The sequence below is a fragment of the Gopherus flavomarginatus genome, chromosome 2, assembly GCF_025201925.1.
Source record: "Gopherus flavomarginatus isolate rGopFla2 chromosome 2, rGopFla2.mat.asm, whole genome shotgun sequence".
Taxonomy (NCBI): domain Eukaryota; kingdom Metazoa; phylum Chordata; order Testudines; family Testudinidae; genus Gopherus; species Gopherus flavomarginatus.
The window spans coordinates 167,007,342-167,029,229 of record NC_066618.1 but is presented as its reverse complement, the minus strand read 5'-3'; the positions used below and the strand labels follow the sequence as shown (position 1 = coordinate 167,029,229).

At 44.0% G+C, this 21,888-nt stretch overlaps 1 protein-coding gene across 1 annotated transcript in view; it reads right to left on the bottom strand.

The window, feature by feature from the left end:
- Positions 1-21,888, bottom strand: part of LOC127044683 (disintegrin and metalloproteinase domain-containing protein 2-like) — a 92,807-nt gene that overhangs the window by 27,267 nt on the left and 43,652 nt on the right. The window contains exons 13-20 of the mRNA XM_050939759.1: positions 20,505-20,594; positions 19,298-19,496; positions 16,940-17,045; positions 13,926-14,109; positions 13,542-13,622; positions 13,025-13,133; positions 11,579-11,735; positions 3,988-4,020 (exon numbers count right to left, since the gene is read on the bottom strand). Of these exons, the coding sequence (XP_050795716.1) occupies positions 3,988-4,020; positions 11,579-11,735; positions 13,025-13,133; positions 13,542-13,622; positions 13,926-14,109; positions 16,940-17,045; positions 19,298-19,496; positions 20,505-20,594 (959 nt within the window). The remainder of the gene's footprint in view (positions 1-3,987; positions 4,021-11,578; positions 11,736-13,024; positions 13,134-13,541; positions 13,623-13,925; positions 14,110-16,939; positions 17,046-19,297; positions 19,497-20,504; positions 20,595-21,888) is intronic.

Genomic DNA, 21,888 nt, shown 5'->3' with positions numbered 1-21,888 from the left:
GACTGGATCATACTTGGAGTGGCTAGTCCTGCTATGGCTACATTTCTCTTTTTAGTGCACTATCTAGATCAGAGCTAGTCGGGTATGTCTCCTCTATCTGGAAGTTACACCTTCCACCTCTAGTGTAGACAGACCCTGAGTAAGGCCTTGTTTATAGTAGGACAGTGGTTCCCAAAACTTGTTCCACCGCTTGGCCTGGAGCAGCGAACAGCGGCCACTGGGAGCCACGAACGGCCGAACCTGCGGACGCAGCAGGTACACAAACTGGTCCGGCCTGCCAGGGGCTTTCCCTGCACAAGCGGCGGAACAAGTATGGAAACCACTGCACTAGAAGAGTTTTGCCCGTGTACTGAGGGTAGGGCTACACTTGGAGATGTGCAGTGCTGGGAGTTACAGCTGTGTTCGTACAGCTGTGTAGGGAAAGCGCTGCAGTGTGGCCACATTTGCAGCGCTGTTGAGAGTGGTGCATTGTGGGCAGTTATCCCAGCGTTCAAGTGGCTGCAACGTGCTTTTCAAAAGATGGAGCGTGGGGGAGACAGAGAGAGTGGATTTTTGGAGCTGACACTGTTCTCAGCTCCCTGCCTTGCAAGTTCTAAGGACTGGAAGATACACAATGCCTACCTTCAATCATTTTAAAAGTTTTGACCTTTCCCCCACTTGTATCTTATTCACTAAATGCAAATTATGTACTCCTAAATAGCCTTCAGACCACATAAGATCTGCTCAACACTACCCCTCCCCTCTCTCCTCAAGCAAACAGCTGTGAACATTCCAAAGCAATTGCCCTGCCTCCGCTTGCTCGCTCGCTGGAGCAAAGAGCAGCTGTGTTTGTTTTTTAGCTAAGTAGCTACGGGGAGATCGGAGTTCAGCCATTCTTCCGGTTTGTTGTGGACAGGAATTCTGGGATACCTCCTAATACCCTGGAGGCCAATAACAGCGCTTTTGGTGGCTACACTTGATGACCAGCACTGCATCACCAGCGCTGGAATCGCTACACCCCAAGCAAACCAGCTGTACAGCCAGCGCTGCAACCAGGGAGTTGCAGTGCTGGCCATGCTTTGCAAGTGTGGACACAGAGTGAGTTGCAGCGCTGTAACCCCCTCACCAGCGCTGCAACTCTCCAGTGTAGCCATGCCCTGATACTACTAGTATAGCTATACTGGCAAAACCCTTTAGTGTGGATGCAATTGTGCTTATATTAGTAGGATTTATGCTAGTTTGAGAACATGCTCTGTGCAATTGCCCAGTCTTCAGCTACATGGTTCTCAGATTATTGTATTCTGCAGATCACCAGAAAAGGCTCCTTTAACCTCATTTAGAGAAATATTTAACATTAGTAAAAATAATCGAAGTTGAAATGGTAACATGAACTTCTGGATTTACCCAGCTCAAATAAGATATGTAGCTGTTTCCAGATTTTTTTTTAAATATTCCTTTATTTTGTAATTAATTAACATCTATTTCAGAATTACATAAGGAGAAGACTCCTCCAAAATAAAATTGAAAGGTTACAAACATTTCCTAGGCAAATTGAGAATCCATTAGAGTTCACAGTTGAGGTGCAGGAATAGAAAATATTCCCCAATTTTCATTGCAATAGCCCACAGAAAAAATACTATGAAGTCAGGTCAAAAAACTATTCAAGTCTAGAGCAATTATTATGATAAATCAAATTACTATCTTTTAACTAAATTATTTAAACTACAGGGATTCCTAAGGGCTTATAAATGCCTTCTAGGCACTAGCTTGTGTTAGGCACAATGGAGTTCTCATGGGGAACTCCTACTGCTACATTCCGTAAGGAGGATGCAGCATACTCTCCCCAAATGCTTGCCAGCTCTGATGGCCAGTGCTTGTGGTGTCTTCCGAATCCTCACCTTGTGGGGTTTTCTCTTTCAGTGGTTTATGAGAGAACAGTTAATTGAATACCCCTTTGAGATGACTGTGGGAGTTCAAACCCCTAACACCAAGCTATTGTTTCAGGCTGTCTGCAGACAGACTCAGACAGCACTATGTTGATTATATCTGTCAGGCTGTCTTTGCAACTGTTAAGGATTAGAAACATCCCACTCTCAAATGAAAGCTTGAATTCTCCAGAAAGTGAAGTAACTCTCACCTCCAAAAGCTTCTAACTCATCATTAGCAAATGGGAAAGTGCAATTTTCAAGCTCTATGACTGGCATGAATTTATAACACTAGATATAAATCATTAAATATGTTTAGTGGTTATGTACAGGAAAATGTACATATACAACAAATTTAAGTTCAGTCTTTGCTTTACAGTACTATTACTTTTTTTTCTTCTAAAAAAAAACCACTCAATCTTTATGGGAGGATGGAAATAGTTAACCCGAATAATTAAAAAAACAACTCCAAATTAAAAGCTGGTTATATATTGCACTGTCCATTCAGAGGTTCCATGCTGGAAGTACTTTGCCATCTGCTTTAAACTGACTGCTTATATAATTTCCAGCCTTCTGGTGTTATTGGCTATACACTGGCAGACAGAATAAGGGAAAAAACACATTGCTGTTAATAGAATCAACAAGAATAAATAAAATATAGCAACGTAAGCAAATTATTTAGCTGGGAATTCAGCCGTAATAAGTATGTCTGTTATCTGTCAGAAGGTAGACTCAAGCCCACTTCCATCATAAGGTAGCTTTCACTACTACCAGTCTTGCCTCAGACAGCAAACTATATTTGATGTTATAATCGGGCTTGAGTTTACCTCCGACAAACAACAGACATATTTATTATGGCTGAATTCAAAAAATACACAGTGATAAACTTGGAACAGGATACAGTCCAAGACTAAAAATACAGCAACAGATGACCAATATTGATGATCAGATTCATTTTGAAACAGTTTAGTAAATATCTTCATACAAACAGTCAAGAAACAGGGCTAGATTATTAGTTTAATGATAAGTGTGGAGTAGGGTGACCAGGGAAGCTGGACTGGAGCAGTTTGCAGGGTGAGTGCTGGGAGCCACCCCCTTCCTCCAGGCTTGCGCTGCCTTACAGCTGATCAGCGCAAGCCTGGGAGGGAGGAGCAATGCAGTGTGCTTGGGGAAGAGGCAGGGCCAGGGCAGGGATTTGGGGAGGGATTCAGTGGGGCAGTGAGGAGGCAGGGCTGCGGGGGGGGGGGGGGGTGGGGCGAGAGCCCCTCCGGGCTCTGCCTGTGCCAGAGCGGAGGGCAAAATTGCTTGTTTGTCCAGTGTCCCGACTGAGCATCGGTCGGGACGTGGGACAAACAAGCAAGCATCGGGACACTCCCATTAAAATCGGGACGTCTGGTCACCCTAGTGTGGAGACAATAACTCTCAGACTGACAGTGTTTGAGAGTATTGTGAACACAGCTTGCTCCACTCTTGAAGGGGGAAGTGTACCTTATCACTCAGCTGTTCAGCAGGGCGCAAAAGGGAGGAGCGGGGACGGGACATACTCAGGGGAGAGGGTAGAAAGAGGTGGGGAAGAGAAGGGGTGGGGATGGGGTCTTAGGGGAAGGGATGGAGTGGGGGCAGGGCCTGGAGTGAGCGGGGAGCTTGGGGGTCCGTGAAAATTTTTAAATCAAAATGGGAGTCTTTGGGTTGCTAAAGTTTGAGAGCCACTGCATTAGGTGCTTATCTGCATCTTTAGGCACCTATATACCTTTAAAAAACTGGCCCAACATTCTATAATAAGGTAGAGGAGCTATTTACAGAGCCTGCTAACTTTTCTAAATAATTTAGGGATGAAATTTATCTTTCTTAATCACAATTGGTAAATTTAAAGAACATGGTATCAATGCATTAAATTGGATAGCTTATTTTGTTTTTCTTTCAAACTGTACTTTAAAATCAAGTTGGCAATGAAATGTTCAAATGTGCTTTGAAGTCACAATGCAACTATCAAATGCAGATTTTGGCATGTAAATACTAAGCATATTCCAAATAAAAGAAAACTAGATACATGTTCTACTGCACTGACAGACATGAAATTTACCTTGGATTTTCTGACTGATCCATGTCTTCTAATCTAGATTTAGATTATAAAACAGAATGGTATGAGTATTTAAAATTAACCATACCATACACATAGTCTCACAGCTCTACAGCATACAGTAAATTTATTGTGAATATTACTTTTACCCAAGTAGTTTGGCTTTCTCTTTAACCAGAGGACACCCTCTCATTCTCCATAGTAGTAAAATGGCCTTACATTTTCTTCCATGCTTCTCTTTACCTTCCTATTTAGCCAGGGCCATCCTTACCCATACACAAAGTATGCAGTTGCGTAGGGCACCAGCAAAATTGGGACACCAAATTTCCTGGTGCCCTGCGCAGCAGCGTACTGCTCCAGCCCCTTCCCCGCCTATTCCTCAGGCCCCCTGCCCCTGCCCCACCTCTTCCCACCCCTGCTCCACCCCCACTCCACTCCTTCCCCAAAGCCCCTGCCCTGTTCTGCCCCCACCCAGCCTCTTCCCACCCCTACTCCACCCCCATCCCGCCTCTTCCCAGCTCTGAAGACTGCAACAGGGCCAGGCCTGCACTCACCGGCAGTGGGAAGTGCAGGGACCTGGCCCCAGCTGCACCACCAGTGAGTGCTGAGGGATGGTTCCCCCCGCCTCCTAAGCCACCTCCCCCCCCTCCACTGTGGAAGCCTTCCCCTGCCCCCACAGGGGGGCTGCTTAGGGCCCCAGAATAGCTAGGGACGGCCTTGTATTTAGCCCTGTGGGTTCTGGTTGCCTTTTACACTGTTTCACTTTTTATTGGAACATGTAGTCTCTTTGTTTGTATCTTGAGTACCATTTTTACTTTCCTAAGTGCTTTTCCCAGGTATTACTGAATTCAAACAATTTTCTTTAACTCCTTTTGCATTCTCAGAGAGTTTTATTTTCTGAAGTCCAGTATTTTTCATTATAATTCTTTCTACAGAAACTCATCAGAATTTACAACCTGATGAAATTATGATTGATTCCATCTTTAGAGGACAGCAGTGATAAGGCCAGCACGTCCCTGCGGCCCGCGCCGCTTCCCGCAGCTCCCATTGGCCAGGAACGGCAAACCATGATCACTGGAAGCTGCGGGCAGCCATGCCTGCAGACAGTCAATGTAAACCAACTGTCTCGTGGCCTGCCACCAGATTACCTGACAGGCCACGTGCAGCCTTCAGGCTGGTTGCCCACCACTGAGCTAAAGAGTCATTTTCAATAACTGGTGGCATCAGTGAATAGGGTCTGATCGTCTATCAATGAAGTCAATGTAAGGTTTGACTCATTGCTGGACTATACCTTTCAGGAGGGAAGGTATCTGCCAATAGAAGCAGGGGGGGTCTCTCAGTAGATAAAATATTACCCTTCTTCACAACAACATTATTTTTACAGGGTCTGGGTTATCAGTAGAAACACTTGCTAGTCTCCGATCTAATTTCTCCAAGAAATCTAGAGAACAACCAAGGATCATCTATTTTTATCTTGTTCTTCAATCCAAATGGTCTGTGCTGTGTAACCAAAATACTAATCAAGAATAAATCAATGTATCCTAATGTTTGGGGAGACAGAAAAATAGCTGGTATGAACAGGGGGTGGGCCATGGAGTACAGTAAAGTAAAAGTATCCCATCCAACTTTGAAAACCTCAAGGATATAACTGAGCTTCCATTTAGTAGGGTTGTATTCTCCTTCTGTAAACAATGTTTCCTGTACTGCAACCGCTCATCTTGCTTTGTTTTCATGCCCCTTCAGTAAATTTTATTTACTATTAATTTCATCTCCCAACTGAATGTCTTGGTTTCACCAAGTCTCTATCATTCGGGTTACATCATGCTTCCTGAAAACACAATTCTAATCCAACAATCAATATGTTACTAGCATTTGTAGCAAGCATATTTATCCTTTACTTCTTTCACTCTATTCTACATTTTTTTACTCGTTTCATTTTACCTTAGGAAATTTCCCTTTGTGTATCTCTCACATCCACTGTTGAAAGAGTCAACCTAGAAATCCCATCTGTTATACCCTACACACTTTAAAAAACAAGTATTTTCCAATATGCACCTGTGATAGGCTGTCTACCTCCCTATACACACACAAAGCCTGAAGAGGAAAAATAGGACAATTAATCTGGAGGAGTGCCAGGACCAGAACAGGTCTAATGCTGATAAAGCCTAGCTGGGGGAGGAGCTGGGACAGGCTTAGGCCTTGTCTACACTGCAAAGATTTGTATGCAAAACGGGAGGTGTACACACTACAAAGCTACTTTTGCCAACAAAATTAAACCACCTCAACGAGAGGCTGTGATGTTATCTTATAAAAACATGACCATATAGATCATTGTTGCAACCACTGTTATATATTTGCAACAAATCTTGTACAAAGGTTGTCAAGTAAGGTGCCTACGGAAAGGTTATGATTTGCTGAATATGATTATTCTATTTGTATGCATGTATCATTTTTTATTTGAAATTATGAGTATTGTCTCTATATCTTTATTTCACATGGAAGGCCGAGATGGCAGCCAAGTGCACTCTTATAGAAGGCAATGAGAGACCTTCCTGCTTCAGATGTAGAAGATAGTCTAGAATGTGTGGCACCGAGGCTAGCGTCGGGAGCAAGTCGCCCTGTGCCGGCCAGACTGAAAATCTCTTCCATGTGGCAAGGTATGTGGCCCTCATCAAGGGTTTCCTATTGCCAAGGAGGACCCGTCTGACCCGGTCTGAACGGGAAAGTTCCGACGGATTCAACCATGGAGCTTCCATGCTGTAAGATGAAGCAACTGTAGGTTTGGGTGTTGGAGACATCCATGATCTTGGTGAGATGGTCTGGGGCTGAGCAGCAAGGTAATCGGGGCTCCCATGGACATGTCTAGGAGGGATGTGTACCAGCGCTGATGGGGCCAGGCCGGTGCTATCGGTATGACCTGAGCATGATCTCTGCAGATCTTGAGCATGACCTTGTGAAAGAGTGGTATCGTCGGGAAGGCGTATAGGAGAGCCTGTCCCCAGTGGAGGAGGAACACATCCGCGGTGGAGCCCAGGCTGTGATTCTGGAAGGAACAGAATTGCTGGCACTTCCTGTTGTGTCGCGTGGCGAAGAGGTCCATCCAGGGAAATCCCCACCTCTGGATGATTGAATTTGTGACATCCGGGCGAAGGGACCACTCGTTGCTGCCGAACAACCTGCTGAGCTGGTCTGCCAGCTCATTCTGAATCCCGGGGAGGTACAATGCAGGTGGATTATATGTTCTACATGAAAGTCCCATAGCATAAAGGCTTCCTGGCACAGGAGAGAGGAGCGTGCACCCCACTGTTTGTTGATAATAGAACAGGAGTGGCTAACTTGAGCCTGAGAAGGAGCCAGAATTTATCAGTTTACATTGCCAAAGAGCCACAGTAATACGTCAGCAGCCCCCCATCAGCTTCCCCACCCTGCTCCCATCGCCTCCCATCCACCGGCAGCCCTGCAGGTCAGCACTTCCCCCTCATCTTCCTCCTGATCAGCTGTTCCGTGGCATGCAGGAGGCTCTGGGGAGGAGCAAGGGCATGGCAGGCTCAGGGGAGGGGACGGGAAGGGGTAAAGAGAGGACAGGGTCTGTGGCAGAGCTAGGGGTTGAGCAGTGAGCACCCCCCAGCACACTGGAAAGTTGGAGTCTGTAGCTCCAGCCCCGGAATTGGTGCATGGACATGTGGCTCCGGAGCCGCAGGCTGGCCACCCCTGATATAGAACATTGCAGTCATATTGTCCATCATGATTGATACACATAGCCCAGTTAGGTAAGGGCGGAATGTTTGACATGCCAGGCACACCGCTCTCAGCTCTCTGACACAGATCTGCTTGCGACCAGAGGCTTTGAGTTCTGCGGTCCCCCAAATGAGCTCCCCAACCCAAGTCTGATGCTTCCGTCACCAACGACAGGGGTGGCTGTGGGGCAGCAAAGGGACCCCCTGAGAGCACATCTGCAAGGCATTGATCCATCACCGGAGCGAATCGAAGACCGGGTGAGGCAGGGTCACAATCCTGTTCAAGCTGTCCTGGGCTGGGCGATAGACTGACGCTAGCCACTACTGGAGCGGCCAAAGCCTGAGTCTGGCATGTTGTACCACGTATGTACAGGTTGCCATGTGCCCGAGAAGCTTCAGGCAGTTTCTTGCAGTAGTGGTGGGAAACTGCATGACTCCCTGGATCATGTCATTGAGGGCTTGAAACCTCACCTGTGGGAGGAATGTCCTGGCTTGGGTCGAGTCCAGTACTGCTCCTATGAACTCTATCCTCTGGACAGGAGACAGAGTCTATTTTGCTTTGTTTAGGAGCAGACCCAGGTTCTCGAAGGTGGCTCTGATAAATGCAACCTGAGTTTCCACTTGGATCCTGGAGCAGCCTTTGATCAGCCAGTCGTCAAGGTATGGAAACACCTGTACCTGATGCCTCTGCAGAAGAGTGGTGACAACCACCATGCACTTGGTGAATACTCAAGGTGCTGCTGACAGGCTGAACGGGAGAACAGTAAATTGGTAGTGGGAACCATTGACCACAAACCTGAGGTACTGCCTGTGGTTCTGAGCGACTGCGATGTGAAAATACGCATCCTTCAAGTCAAGGGCAGCATACCAGTCTGCTGGATCTAGTGAAGGGATGATGGAGGCCAAGGAGATGATGCGGAACCTGAGTTTCTTCATGAACTTGTTGAGCTCTCACAGGATGGTGCCACAGGCGGAGGTGTCAGGACTACAGGTGCCAAAGGCAGGTACGCAGCGGATGGCGGAACGAAGGTGGCTGAGGCCATGGAAGACATCGCAGAGCAGTGACTCTGGGTTACTCCCTGTCCTTGGTGAAAGGCCCAGGGGGTCCTGAAGGACCACTGAGGCGGGTTCTGCCACTGCAGAGGCCACACCTGAGGCTCTCTCCGTCTCTCCTGGACCGCGATCTGTGACTGCTGCTCCTCTCAGAGCAATAGGAGTCGGACTCTGACTCTGAGGTCTCTGAGACTGAGGACTACCTCGAATGGTCAGTGCCTCGAATGTCGAGAGCTCGGGGAGCAGGTAGGCTCTCTGTCTGAGCAAGTTGGCACCAAGGGGCATGGCGAGAGGAAATGCCTCAACATCATAGCTGGCTTCCCCTTCCACTGCACTAGAGGACGGGGCGGGTCCACCGGCATTGAAGGTTCCACCCTCCTGGCAGGCAAGAATGGTACCATTTGATGCAGGAGGTCCCAAGCAGCCTGATAAGCTTTCGGTGTCAATGGGAGCTGTAGCTGCTGTGTAGGCACCGGTGACCAAGGCGGGGCCAGACTCGACTGCCTCACTTGGGCAGAAGTTGACACGGCCGTGGCAGGGGATCCAGAGGAGTGGCCCACCTGGGGTCTCACGTCTCTTGGTTTAGCCAGAGGGTAGTGATTGTCTGGTTTCTTCTTCTATTGAGGCACCAGCAAGTGGGAACGGTGCCTACTATCAGACAGGCCCTGGGGGGAGCCACGTTGGTGCCGAGTGTCTCGGGAGGAGTCCTTTCTTGGCGCCGGGCTCGATGACAGTGCTGGGGTGCTCCATGTTGAGGATGACACATTAGAAGTCAGGTCCCCTGAGCCCAGGTCAGAGTAGGGTCATAGAGCTGCCTCCAGGAGGATCACCTTGAGCCACTGTTCCCTTTCTTTAACAGTTCTAGGATGGAATTTGCAGCAGATCTTGCAGCGATTTTTTTGATGGGTCTCCCCCAAGCACCATAAACACGACGAGCGCGGATCACTCTTCGGCATGCGCTTCGCACAGGCCACAGTTTTTAAAACCCAGGGACCGTGGCATACCACAGTTCCGGGGAGCTGTGTGGGGCGGGAGAGAACCCCCAACAATCTCTATACTAAGAACACTACCTAAATAACTATATACAACCAGCGAAAGAACGAGTTTGCTAAGCAAGAGCTAAGGGAAGTTCCAGCCACCATCACTGGTAGTAAGAAGGAACTGAGGGGGTGGCGGGTCACCACGGGGCACCCAGGCCAACCCGACGGATGCTGCTGGGGAAAAAAATCTTCCAGCCAACATGCACGGGGGGAGGGAGGGGCGAGAAGAGAAAGAAAAAACTGTGCTGCTTTGGCATTCCTCAGCACAGAAAGGTTACAGAGCTGCTCAGGATGCCGCTCCCAGCAGCTGAGGAGACTGTGGGAGAACTCTGAGGGAATCACAGAACCATAGGCAGGCAGAGCAGGCTGCGGTGGGGAGGTTCCCCTCCTCCTGCCTCAGAATAGGTCGGTCAGCCTGCTGTCTCCCCCACCCCAGGCACACCATTCTCCTACACGTTTCAGTTGTGAAAGCACCTGACAATCTACTAGGCTACCCCTGGAACAATGGGATTGAGAAACCTGCATCATGTGATGCTGCACCTGTCCCATGAGGCATTGCAAACCCTTCCCAAAGCACCCTGCAGCCGGTTGCATAATGGGATAGTTACCACAGTGCATTGCTCCCTGTGGTGATGCAAGAGCTGTTAGTGTGAATGCACTCTGCCGACATAAGGAGCTACTGTGGACATGCAACAGCGGTTTTAATTAAAGCGGCATAACTTTTGCTGACAAAACTTTGTAGTGTAGACAATGCCTTGGAAAGAGAGGAAGTTGGAAGTACGAGAAGAGGGCGGCAGGGAGGAGATTTTAAGTCACTCTCTAGAGACGGACAAGTTGGCTAGGTACAAGGAGGAGTTCTACTGGGCTCATCTACACTTACCTATAAGCGGCAATGGACGCATCGGCGGTCGGTTTAGTGGGTCTAGAGAAGACCCGCTAAATCAACTGCAGATCGCTCTCCTGTCGACCCTGTACTCCACCAGATCGAGAAGAGTAGGGGGAGTCAATGGGAGAGCATCTCCCGTCGACACTGCGTAGCGTGGACCCCGCGGTAAGTAGATCTAAGTGAACTCGACTTGAGTTACGCTATTCATGTAACTCAAATTGCACAGCTTAGATCGAATTTCCTCTGTAGTGTAGACAAGCCCTAAGTCCTGGAATCCTGCCTTGGACTACAGACTTTGGCAAATAGATGGGAAGGGTTAGGTAGGCATGGGGGAGTGGAGGAAATACTAGTGTTAACCAAGAGATGGTCCAGAAGATTGAGAAGAGAGGTAGGAGGGAATCCACGGGAACAGCAACTGGGTCGGAGTTTGAGCAGACTGTGGTGCTGGGCATAGAGTCCCTGGGTTGGGACCCGAAGTAGAGGGCAGGCACAGGTTCCCCTATGAGTCACTGAGAAAGTACCACAGAAGTGGGTCAGAAGACTGCCTGAGACTTCAGATAGACAGTTTTTCCAGTGGGACTTTGACACCCCTGGAAGAGGAAGACTGTAGTGATTGGCAGGAGGGCTGAGTCACAAAAAGAGAGCTGGAGCTACCACGGGCCAAACGAACAATGGAAGGAGATGCTAGACCTAATGAGAGCTGATTTCTAGACCCAGCCATGAGAAAGCATCACAACAAGTGTGCACATTACAGCACCACTCAACTATTTCACTCCTATGGTCTTGCTCATGAACTCACCACCTTCCTCAGTGCCTGGGAAGATTCCAGATCCCTAAAAGAAAGATTAGAATTAGACAGGTGAACAAAATAAACTTACTCATCAACTTGTGATTCTTCCTTAGTGCAGCATCTATTCAATTCATTTCGTTTTATAATCATGATGATAGAACAAACAAGGACAGGCAGAAAGAGACAGAAACTTAGCAGAAGCCAGTTCTTCAAAGTGTTCCGGTGTAGTCTGTCAATGATCGCATCTAGCAAGGAAAAAAATATCACAGATCTTTATGATCTGGGAAGTGGGGTCTCCAACCAGAGGAGATATTATCCTGTATTTACCTGTTATTGATAGAAAGGAAGAACAAAAATGTGAATATAGCAGACACACTTGAAACCTGCAAACATGAGATTCCCCAAACTGTCACACTTTGAAAAAGGATGCTTTGAACAAGCAAGCTACTTTGATACTTTAAGGAATGATTGCACATAATGTTCAAAACATGGTACAATCGCCAGCTGGTATTCAAAAGTAGTTCAGGACCAGAACAACACACTATTGCATTATAGGATTGAAATGCAGTAGCATAGCTATGATCAACAAAATCACTTAACATGTAATTTAGATTAGACTTTAAATCAGCTCTGTCATATTAAGAATCTTAGATTCCACAATGTTACTATATAACAGCCAGTTTACTGTATCTAATCAAGATAGTACAATACATGATCACTTTCCTGTATCCAACAGCAATTTGTTTATTAAAATGCTGTTATCCATACTATTAAATATAATAAAAAGAAAGAATAGTATTAAACTTTTCTCTTTTCACATTTAAGATGTAGAACCTCATAGTTTATGTATTTCCCCTTATAACTCAAACTCTTAACTGTTCCATGGTATATATTTCAGATATTTTTTCTTTTTTAGTGAAGGAAAAGTACAGAGAAGGGCAATAAAAATGATTCAGGGTATGGAACAGCTTTCAGACAAGGAGAGATTAAAAGGACTGGGACTGTTCAGCTTAGAAAAGAGATGTCCAAGAGAGAGAAGATAGAGCTCTATAAAATCATGAATAGTGTAGAGAAAGTGAAGAAGGAAGTGTTATTTATCTCTTCACATAACACATGAACCAGGGTCACCCAATGAAATTAATAAGCATCAGGTTTAAAACAAACATAAGGAAGTACTTCTTCACACAACGCACTGTCTACCTGGGGAACTCATATTCGGGTTCAAAAGAGAATTAGGTAAGTTCCTGGAGAATAGCTCCATCAATGACTATTAGCCAAGATGGTCAGTAATGCAACCTCTGGGTGTTCATAAACCTGACTGCCAGAAGCTGAGACTGGACGACAGGGATGGAGCACTCGATATATTGTCTTGTTCTGTTTACTCCCTCTGAAGCATCTGGCACTGGCCACTGTTGGATGACAGGATACTGAGCTAGCTGGATGTTTGGTCTGAGCCAGTATGGCCATTCTTATTTTCTTAAATGTTGCACTGGGAAAAAACCAACACGGTACAGAATTTGCCAAGATAACTAACCACTTCTGAAAGTACTGTCAATACTCCCTCCATATCCTTTTGATGAAATTTTGCAATCTGGTGGCAGCCAGCCAGACCTACAGTGACAATTTCCTCTGTTGTTGCACACCTGAAATAAAAGGGGGGAAATCCTGTTTAATTACTTTTTATACTTTGTACCTGGAAGTCTCAAAATATGGGGAAATCCCATTACACATGCTTTTATGAAACAGTTTACCTTCAAGATCTCTCTTCTTCATAACCAAATTCTCAGTTCTTAAAAAACTAATCAACGGTCTGTTTCAGAAAACACATCAAATGTAAAGTGCCACAGACTATTGTCTATAAAGAAAACCAAGTATATGACTCTAAGTATCAGGAAAAACCAAACCAATCAGTCATGGCACGAAGACTTTGCATGCTAAGTGTCAGCCCAAAGTTGCTATTTCAGTTGGCAATTTATAAGGAAAATATCTGCAAATCCAAAATATTATTAATCCAAACAATATTATTATAATAATAATGTGCTGTTACTTACTCCATGGTCATTGCATTTTTTCTTTACATCACATTTGTATTTCAGGACAGCAGCATCTACACATTTCTGGTTCATACAAATCTAAAAGCCAAACATACATACAATTCAAGGTTAACAGAAAGCATAGAAAAAATTCTCTATGTTTGAGGGTCCTTTTCAGGCCGTTTAAGAGCAGAAAGCTGTTTACCAGATCCTGTTTTACCTCAAAATATTTGGAAATAGTTCTTGGCTAGTTTGGAGTAAATCGGGACAAAACAGTTAATTTTATAACTCAGTAAGCCAGTGCGGCTCATCAATGCTCCAATATTACTAGCAACTTCTAAAAAGTGTATGTTTACATGGAAAACATTTACATTCCTAACAGTATAAAAAAAGATTTGTTACCTTTTGCTTACCACAGAGAGTACCATCCTTCACCAACATTGGATCCTTCACTTGAGGCCCCTTCATATAATCTAAAGTTATGCATAAGGAATTCTGCACCCTAGCATAAATGACAGCAGCCTTTTCCTTCATGAATGGTCTATTACTCGGATATTGACAAACTAACTTCCCACATTGGAGATCCCTACAAACATATGAGAAGAAAACTAAAATTACATATTTGGCATATGACAGTTCAAAATCTTAAATATTCAAGCATACCATAATTTCTGTGAGAAGGGATAACTATACTCTGTACAGAGGGCTCAATTTTTGGGATTCTTCAGGTTTGCTTTGGTCCCTTGATGCAAAACACCAAGCAAAACACCAAGCTTGGAGAATCCACCTCAAGCTTGGTAAGTTGTTTCAATGGTTAATTACCCTTACTGTTAAAAATGTGTACCATATTTCCAGCCAGAATTTGACTAGTTCAACTTCCAGCCACTGGATTTTGTTACACCTCTGTGTGCTAGATCGAAGAGCCCATTATTAAATTTGCATTCCCCGTATATTACTTAAAGAAGTACCGCTATGACATATATAAAACACAAAGAGACTGTTGCACATGTGAAATATTCCATGCACAGTGAAAAAGGGTTTTAAAAAATTAGTATCTAAGCTCCTCCTCCATGTGAAGCACTTTCCCAAAGCATCCCGATACTGTGGCAAAACCAGAGGGACACCTGAGAGAACACTTCTTCCCACATAATACCACAATAACAGCTGATATTTTCTTGCCAGAAGTCTCTAGATTTATATATCACTGACTGAGGACAGGCTGTTGTTACTAGAGGGATCACAATGCTATTTTAAAATTCTGCAAAATTCTGTACATTTTATTTGTCAAATAAATATGGAAGCTCCAGCATGGCACTGGGGAGCATAGGCCACTCTCTACTGGTTCCCTGGGCACCCGAAACATACAGCTGGGGAGGGTTGCATGACCGCTCTTGTGGCTCCCTTTGCTTCCCCATCAGAAAGTCATTTTTCTGCAAGGAAGAAAATAAATCTGTGGGGGACATAAATTTTGCACATGCGCAGTGGTGCAGAATTTCCCCAGGAGTAGAATTTGCTAGTCTTGACTCTTCAGGGATGAAGTCCATCAATCTACTCAGGCTTCTGCTTGAAATAAAGTGGTTACATTTGCAAGGACTCTTTGGGTCACTTTGGTCAGGAATGACATTTTTCACTTCCTTGCTTTTTTATCATGGTATGGAGTTAGTGGTCAGTTTGTGATTTTTTTTATGCAGCCAGTTGTCTGATTAATTTGTTTGTTTGATTTGCCCACAGGACTAGATAGTGGATATAACATTTTAAAATTAAAATAAATTGCACCCCTCACAGCCCATCAAAATTAATTTAGAAGCATATTTTAAAAAAGTTTTAGTGTCTTTTGAAAGTATTTTATCAACAATAAAAGATTCCAGTTTCAAGTTAATAGTTTTCTCTTCAATTTTAATTTCTGTAGGGCAAGAAGAAATGTAAAGTTTAAAGTATATAGACTACATATATTTGTATATCAAAGCATTTATCTTAAAGGCAAAAACAGGTGAACTGAAATGCCTGGCAAGTGAAAAGAACCTACACAAAATAGGAATTTCTGAACCACGGTGAGATGACAATAATCAGTGGGATTGTTATTTACTATTTGTATTATGGTAGCGCTAATGCCCCCATTTGAGAATGAGAACCCTATTATGCTAGACAGTGTACAAACCAGTTAAAAAGATATTATCTGCCTTAGAGGGATCACAATCTAGATTTTTGCTGAAACAAACAGAGAGAAGGAGCTAACAGTAAAACAAGGACATTTTGCTTAATAAGCAGTTATCTTAGTTCTCCCTCTGCCTAGCCTTTGTCAGATGGGATACTAAGTAGACCTAAAGTAGAAACCCTATAGAAGAACAGAATAGGTCAGCAGAAGTATAGTGTGTAACAGGGTGCCTTCCCCCATTAGGGTCCAAGAAGCCTGGGGCTGGCCAGACCCTGCTGGAAGGAAGCAAATGATTATAAAACCAGCAAGTGGCTCAGCTGAAGAGGGACTGCAGATGGGAGAGAGACTCCTGCAATAGACCCTGAAGCAGAGGGATTGAAGTTCATGGTGTGTCCTCCTTTCAGTACTGAGAGAACCAAGTGGGGGAAAAGAATGTGGGAGCTGTAGCCTATGGTGGGCAGAGAAACTGTTTTGGTTTGATACTTTGCCTGAGTTTTCTGCTAAAGAGTAAGGCTGTGCCCCGAAAAAGGACGTGGGGATGGCAGTGAGCTCTTCCTGATCTGGGAAAACAGGCCAGCAGCTGTTTACAAATACTTAAAAGATTCCATGGTTTTCAATGAAATAACGTCTCTGAGTGGAGAAGACCATACAGATCCTCAAAGGTATTTAGGCACTGATAACAATGGGCATTAGGTACCTAAATACCTTTGAGGATCTGGGCCTAGAAGCCTAAATCAGCATACTGGTAATCTGCCACTGGGCAAGCAGGCTACTGCCTGCTCCTTTTGGGCAGTAGTGGTGGAATGTCAACTGGCAATCAAGCTGCAGTCAAATTCCTCCACCCTGTCTAATTCTTCTGGACAGTTTCTGCATATGATGGTATGCTGGTTGGCTAAGAAGACATTAGAGAACATTTTGGTCAAGATGCTTGTATAAGAATTTCTCTTATTACAGTAACATCATCCAGTAATTTCACTGCTCCCTCGTATGTCAGATGAAATGGACCAGCAATCTAGCATGTCACAGTCCAATGCCAATATGCCAAAGGAAAGTAGGCAATTTAAAGACCACCAGCAAACACAGGAAAAATTACTTTTATTTTTTTAACCACTTTGTTTCTGAACTCTAGTGTAGCAAAGTTCAGAAACAAACCAGCTAAAAATTTTCAAAATCTGAGCTACTTTCAACACAATCAGCCAAGATGTCATGCTTCATCTTGTACTACTCCTATAGGGAGACATTTCTATTTCTCAAAACATACTTCCATTCGCAAGTCTGGTAACCCGCCTTAGTGGAGCCGCAGTGTCCCATCCTATCCTTTTGGCCATTAATTTCTTCATAACATGCGAGAGAGCCACTTTTTGAAGCTACAAATACAATAACATTGATTAGACTTCGTCATAGACTTACAGTAGTCAGAACTGGGAAATGCTTTGTTGGAACCTCTAGCACATGCCAGTGCAGAATTGTTCTCTGCAATGTCTTCAGGTGCACTGTCTAGTCTAGTTTGCAGGTCACAGACACAGGGTTGCTTCAAGCCAAACCTGGGCTTCCTTCACAGCTCTTCAGTTATGGCCTCCTCCTAGAACAAGTGGGCAACCTTCTCTTTTTCATTAGTCCCAAAATGCTCTGCCACAGCTGACTTCAAAATACAGGCAGAACAGGCAGTTGCCAAACGCAGCAAAAATTAGTGGTAGAAAAATGTTCAGTCTATAGACTGGTAGAGGTATCTATTTACCTAGATCAGCAGAACTTCTAAAGACAATCCTGTGCTCTACCATAGGAAGGTATATGTGTCAGGTGTGGTACTGAGAGTGTTTGACAACCATTGGAAATGTGTCTAAAACGTGTGTACGTTGTTTCTGGACTTAAAGGAATAGGTATGGAGCTTTCCTATTAAACAGAGGATATGGAGGTCCACATGTGGAACATGTGATGTGTTCCAGTTAGGGGCAAGGAGAGGGCTCCAGTTGTTATCACTAGAGTCGGCATGAAGCAGCTTTTATTCCATACACCAGGAGTAAATAACCTGTCCCTGATGAAGTAGGGGGCCTTGTAGCTGCAGGTTGACAGCATTTTATGAATCAGATCAGTTTGGACAAGGATGGCAAAGACCCATCAGATCATCTCATTAGGCTTACTAATATAAGCTTCATTCACCTGCACATCTACCAATGCAATATATGCCATCATGTGCCAGCAATGCCCCTCTGCCATGTACATTAGCCAAACTGGACAGTCTCTACGTAAAAGAATAAATGGACACAAATCTGACATCAGGAATTATAACATTAAAAAAAACAGTAGGAGAACAGTTCAATCTCCCTGATCACTCAATAATAGACCTAAAAGTGGCAATTCTTCAACAAAAAAACTTCAAAAACAGACTCCAACGTGAAACTGCAGAACTGGAATTAATTTGCAGACTGAACACCATCAGATTAGGCCTGAAAAAAGACTGGGAATGGTTGGGTCATTTCAAAACCTAAACCTAATTTCCCCCCTACTAATTTTCCCCTACCATTACTCACACTTTCTTGTCAACTGTTTGAAATGGGCCACTCCATTACCACTACAAAAATTATTTTTCCTCTCTTGGTATCCTACTGTTAACTGAATTATCTCATTAGACTGACCTCACACTTGGTAAGGCAACTCCCATCTTTTTGTGTATTTATACCTGCTCCTGTATTTTCCACTCCATCCATCTGATGAAGTGGATTCTAGCCCACAAAAGCTTATGCTCAAATAAATTTGATAGTCTTTAAGGTGCCACAAGGACTATTCGTTGTTTTTGCTAATATAATAACATTTACAGCAACTGCTATAGTTATGGCTGCAAAACACTTTCCATGATAGCCCTAACGTGTGGTATGCATCTTTCTAATCTTCATAAAATGTAGGTGTAAGATAACACAGTTAAGGTCACTAGAAATTCTGTTCAGTCACATATGTAATAGGAAATGTTGCTAAATTCTAATTTACAGGCTAACTTGGAGTATCCACAACAAGTTTCTGAAGCTAAATTAGCTTCACAGTGAATTAACCAGGCCTTCTAATTGCTCCAAACCAACTTGACAAATGATTTTAGAAAGTCCATGACATGGTTAAAAAAAACATAAACTCTTCACACCAAAATACCAGCGCCATTATCTCCTCTCGACTCCCCCGATCAAAATGCCCCCTGGAATGTGCAGGCTGCTAGGATTCAGGTAGTCATGAATTCTAGTCTCACCTTTTACACTGACTGGTCTTAATAAATCTCTGCACTACATACATGTATTTTATGCAGGCAGGCTTCACAACGCCACCAGAAGTATAAAATATAGTTATCCATATTTTACCCATGTAGTCACTGAAGCATAAAGAGGTTAAAGGAAATACTCAAAGTTACCTAGAAAGTTTGTGGCTGAGCTGTGAACAAAACCCAGATCTTTGATGCCATAAACCCAAGTCTTATCCAGAAAACCGCAGTGCATCCAGGCAAGTTGCCTCAAGTATCTATGCTTAGTTATTTCATCTGTGACAAATAATAATTATCCACCTTCATAGAGGTAGAAACACTGATGATAGCATTCACTAGAATTAGATTTTGGAAACAAATAACTATCATTATTACCTTTACCAAAGAGTTTTTTACACTGTTTATCAGCAGTTTGGCACACTCCTTTGAAACAATAGGCTGTATTATGGTTGCATGGGTGCCCATCCATGACCCAGAAGTCAGGTGTACAGTGTGCAGAGGAACCATTGCAGTACTCTATTAGATCACAATCATCTTCGCTAGTGCTTCTACATAATGTACCCTTTCGCACAAACTAGTAGAAAAAAAACAGAAATAGGGGGCCTGTTCATGATATATAGAAAGGTTATAACTAGAGCTGTGTGGAAGATGGAAATTTACAAAGGATTTCAAGATTTTGATACCTGTCTTCTGATTAGGAACAACACCCCTACACTTCAAATTTCTCTATGAAAGAAAATAGCATGAGGGAAATCATTTAAAGTTGATCTAAATGCTTCATTTTGATTTCAAAATTTTTATTTTATTATATAATATAATATCAAATAAAAATATTAAAGACAAAGAATTGAAATTATATTGTTAGAATTCTTTTCCTTTGTTTTCTCTTTAGACAAAATTTACATGATTTTGCAAAGCATTTAGACTTCGACAGAACTGCATTCTCTGACTGAAAATGGTTTCATTGACATTTTTCCAATCAGCTCTAATTATAACTACTAAGGAATAGAATTTATGCAAATCACAATATTTGATATTTATACTGATTAGTCAACATAACAAGAAAACCTAACACATTTTTTTAAATATAAGAAAGCTAAGCCTTTCAGCTTTTTGTTTTTAAAAACAAGTTTTTGTTTGATGACTTGAATAACAAAAAGCTGATCCCATGCTACAAAGTGAAGATCAACTCCCTTTTTGGTCATTTGAGTCACTGGCCTCTGCTTAACTCCTATGGCATGTGCACCTTTATTGGCAGTGCTCAGACAGAGTATTAAGTACGTGTTTATACAACTGCTTCCGTCAGGTGTCATTTACAATACTGCCTTGAATTATCAATATCATTTTGACAATATTTTAGGTAGCTTGATATATCAACAGTGACTTGTTCTCTGGTTCTTTCCGTACGTAAGTATAGTAAGCAATGTATGCACAATTTTCCCCAATCCTAAATACTCTTAAGTATTGAACTGGATTATTCACATATTTAAAGTTAAGCATTAATTATCAGGGCTATTGTTAGATACTTGGGTTATAGTTAGAAAATGTGTTAGGTTCTGATCACTCAGAATTTATAGCTTACCCTACATTTCCAACAACAATCTCCACTGATACATTTGATGTCTCGTCTAAATTTACAGGTGTGTTGGCAACACTGATCCCAAACACAGTCCTGAAAATAAACAATAGAAACATTATAGATTTTAGAACAGGGGTTCGCAAATTGGGGGTTGGGACCCCTCAGGGAGTTGCGAGGTTATTACATGGGGGATCGTGAGCTGTTAACCTCCACCCCAGACCCCACTTTGCCTCCAGCATTTATAATGGGTTAAATATAAAAAGAAGTGTTTTTAATTTATAAGGGGGGGTCGCACTCAGAGGCTTGCTATGTGAAAGGGGTCACCAGTAAAAAAAGTTTGAGAGCCACTATATACGACATTTTAATCCTGGCAAAAGATACCAGTTTGGTGGCCCTGAAACTGAAGTCTCTTTTTTTTTCCCCCCAAGGAAAGAAGTTAATTAAAAGTCCCTTTCTGACATTCTCAAGGGGGCAGTTTGGAGGAAGTTCCCAAAGCCTTGGCTCATGGCTTACTGAATAATGCCAAGGACACAGATATCTGAGGTAACTAAGCTTTGGCAGAAGGCTTCTGGAAGTAGTAGTAGTAGCAGTTCCAAAGCTTGCATGCTGTTGAAGCTGACATTTTAACGTCTGCACTTGAGGCCACAGTGGTATTTTAATCCCTGTACTGAAGCACAATATGGAAAGCACCGATGAGTTCATCTATCTAGACTACAAGCAGAGTTCAAACAGTCACCGCGAACCAGACATTATTTGACAAACAGGTCTTGCCACCTCCTGTATGAAATCCAGGTCTCAATTATGGATGTAAAAATATCATTGTGCTGAGACGAAGTTCAGGATTTACCAAATCTGTGTACTACTTGTATTGCTATATAGGTCAGAAACCTAGAGCCTCTTGCAGAAAGACTTGGAGCAGCTAGAGCAGGGGCGGGCAAAGTTTTTGGCCTGGAGGGCTGCATCGGGTTTCAGAAATTGTATGGAGGGCCAGTTAGCGGAGGCTGTACCTCCCCAAACAGCCAGGCATGACCTGGCCTCCGACCTCTATCTGATTCCCCACTGCTTCTTGCCCCGACAGCCCCCCACGGAGACTCCTGCCCCATCCACCCCTCCTGCTCTCTGTCCCCAGACCACTCCAAGGCCCCCAGCCCCTAACTGCCCATCTGCTGCCCCATCCAACCTCCCTCTTCCTTCCTGACTGCCCCCCGGGATCCCTGCCCTATCCAACCACCTCTTCTCCCTGACTGCCCCCAGACCCCCTGCTCCTAACTGCCCCCCACTGCTGCTCCCCATTGCCCCATCCAACCCCCCCTCCTTCTTGACTGCCTCTCCCAGAACCCCTGCCCCATACACCCCCCCTTCTCCCTGTTCCCTGACTGCCCCTGGA